This window comes from Gossypium hirsutum, chromosome A07, assembly GCF_007990345.1.
Source record: "Gossypium hirsutum isolate 1008001.06 chromosome A07, Gossypium_hirsutum_v2.1, whole genome shotgun sequence".
Lineage (NCBI taxonomy): Eukaryota > Viridiplantae > Streptophyta > Magnoliopsida > Malvales > Malvaceae > Gossypium > Gossypium hirsutum.
This window is the reverse complement of record NC_053430.1, coordinates 88,018,815-88,021,314: the sequence shown is the minus strand read 5'-3', so window position 1 is coordinate 88,021,314 and position 2,500 is coordinate 88,018,815. Positions and strand designations below refer to the sequence as shown.

The 2,500-nt window shown below is 46.0% G+C and overlaps 1 protein-coding gene across 1 annotated transcript in view; it reads right to left on the bottom strand.

Annotated features, from left to right (window-relative positions):
- Positions 1 to 449: 449 nt before the first annotated feature.
- LOC121203754 (uncharacterized) overlaps positions 450 to 2,500 on the bottom strand; it is a 2,897-nt gene continuing 846 nt past the window's right edge. Inside the window, exons 2-5 of the mRNA XM_041074206.1 lie at positions 2,108 to 2,500; positions 1,460 to 2,023; positions 1,231 to 1,345; positions 450 to 1,089 (exon numbers count right to left, since the gene is read on the bottom strand). The exon at positions 2,108 to 2,500 is cut by the window's right edge and continues 750 nt beyond it. Coding sequence (XP_040930140.1) covers positions 450 to 1,089; positions 1,231 to 1,345; positions 1,460 to 2,023; positions 2,108 to 2,500 — 1,712 coding nt within the window. The remainder of the gene's footprint in view (positions 1,090 to 1,230; positions 1,346 to 1,459; positions 2,024 to 2,107) is intronic.

Here is a 2,500-nt window from a genome sequence, read left to right as displayed (position 1 = left end):
ACTAGACAAGTCTTCACATAGGTCTCCACATATTCACCCATGTGAGGCCAATAGTATCGATCCTCCAAAAGGGCCAAGGTACGGTGCATTCCCGGATGGCCCGCCCATCGTGAATCATGGCATTCTTTCATTACTTCCTTGTGCAATTTCCCATAATGAGGCACATAGAGGCGGTGCCCATGGGTGTATAGTAATTCCCCATCAAGCCAAAATCTACTCGTTTTCCCCTCATTGGCCAGCTCAACCAAGCTTTTGGCTGTGGGGTCATGGGACAACCCTTCTCGACTGCGTTCCAATAGGGACCCCTCAGGTTGACTCATGGCCGCGAATTCCATCTTTCGGCTAAGTGCATCAGCCACCATGTTGGCACTTCCTGGCTTGTATTCCATTGTGAAATCAAACTCCACTAGAAAAACCTACCAACGAGCCTGTTTGGGAGACAACTTTTTCTAGGTTAGAAAATAACTGTTGGCAACATTATCAGTAAGGACCACGAACCTGGAACCCAGTAAGTAATGCCTCAATGTGCGCAAGCAATGCACCATAGCGGTCATTTCCTTCTCTTGGACCGTATATCTCCGCTCTGTCTCATTAAGCTTTCGACTTTTGAAAGCAATGGGATGACCCTCTTGCATCAGTACTCCCCCAATGGCATAATCTGACGCATCTGTGTGTACTTCATAAGGCTTCGAGTAATCCGGTAATGCAAGTACAGGCTCACTTGTCATTACTTGCTTCAATTGATTAAAGGCCCTCTCACACTGTGGGTTCCAATCCCATACCTTACCCTTTTTTAACATGTCCGTCAAGGGTGCGGTAATTCTAGAATAGCCTTCGATAAAGCGTCTATAGTAGTTTGCCAACCCAAGGAAAGATCTCAACTCTGTCACCTTGGTTGGAGCCTCCCACTCGGCAATGGCCCGAACCTTGCTTTCATCCATCCGGATCTTGCCACCTCCCACAATGTGGCCTAGAAATGGCACCTCTCGTTGAGCAAAGGTGCATTTCTCCTCTTTGACGAACAACTCATTTTCCCTCAAAGTTTGGAACACCTCCCTCAAATGTTCCACATGTTCATTGAGTGTTTTACTGTACACCACAATATCGTCAAGGTAAACAACCACGAAACGATCAAGGAAAGGTTGAAGTACCTTATTCATCAAGGTGCAGAATGTAGCTGGGGCATTCGTGAGTCCGAATGGCATCACCAAAAAATCATACGAGCCATACCGCATCACACAAGCTATCTTTGGCTCATCTCCTTCGGCTATCCGAACTTGATGGTACCCCAATCTCAAGTCCAACTTGGTAAACCATCTCGCACTACCAAGCTGATCAAACAAGTCTGCAATGAGGGGAATAGGGTACTTATTCCACACGGTGATCTTGTTTAGGGCCCGATAATCAATACACATCCGTAATGACCCATCATGTTTCTTTTGAAATAGCACTGGTGCACCATACGGAGATTTAGATGGCCTAATGAATCCTTCATCTAAAATCTCCTTTAACTGTTTCCGTAATTCCTCCAATTCCGGTGGGGACATACGATATGGCACCCTAGCTGGCGGCACCATGTTGGACACCAATTCGATCCTATGATCCACCTCCCTCTTAGGTGGCAACTTTGCAGGCATCACATCTCGAAAGGATTGTAATACTTGGCCCACTTCCTTAGGGATCTCACCCACGGTCTTACCGGTTTCCTCAATCTTCAAAGTGGCTAAGTAGGAGACTTCATCTCTACGTACTCCCTTAGCAAATTGCATTGCAAACAATGTTTTCCCTTCGAGGCTCCCGTTTCTTGTCAATCTCACCATACATTGATGGTTCGAATCTGAAATCACCATGAAATTACCGGAAGGACAAATCGTCGCATTAACCTGATCAAGAAAACTCAATCCAACTACAAAATCATAGTCATCAAGTGGTATTACCTTGATGGATGCCGTACTGGTCCAATTGCCAAATTGGAGTTTTACTCCCTTTGCGACCCCCTTGATTGGAACACTTTCCGAATTCACTGTCTTAATTCAACCCGGATCATTTTCAATCTTGAGACCAAGTTTATGCGTAGCCCCTTCGGACATAAATAAATCAGACGCACCTGTGTCGACAAGTGCATTCAACTTTTTGCCAGCTACCATGATGTCTGCAAACATTAGCCCATGACTCCTCTTATCTTCAACACCCCCTAGTATTGAACCAAGATTGTTATCCTCCACATCAGACTCTGCTTTCGCTTCCACAGCGGAGAGCGCCACCTTCTTTGGACAATCCTTAATCATGTGTGGTCCATCACAATGAAAGCACCTTATAGGCCCACTCTTCCTTTTGTCCCATGGCTTTTTACCGTTGTCATTTCTAGGGGGCCTTTCTTTGTCTCCCCCACTATTTCCCTTTGGCTGGGACTTGGGCTTGAAAGACTCAGGTCTGTCTTTCTTCCCACCAAATTCCGGCAATGATTCTGCTACAGACATGGCCTTGGTAAGTTCTTGGA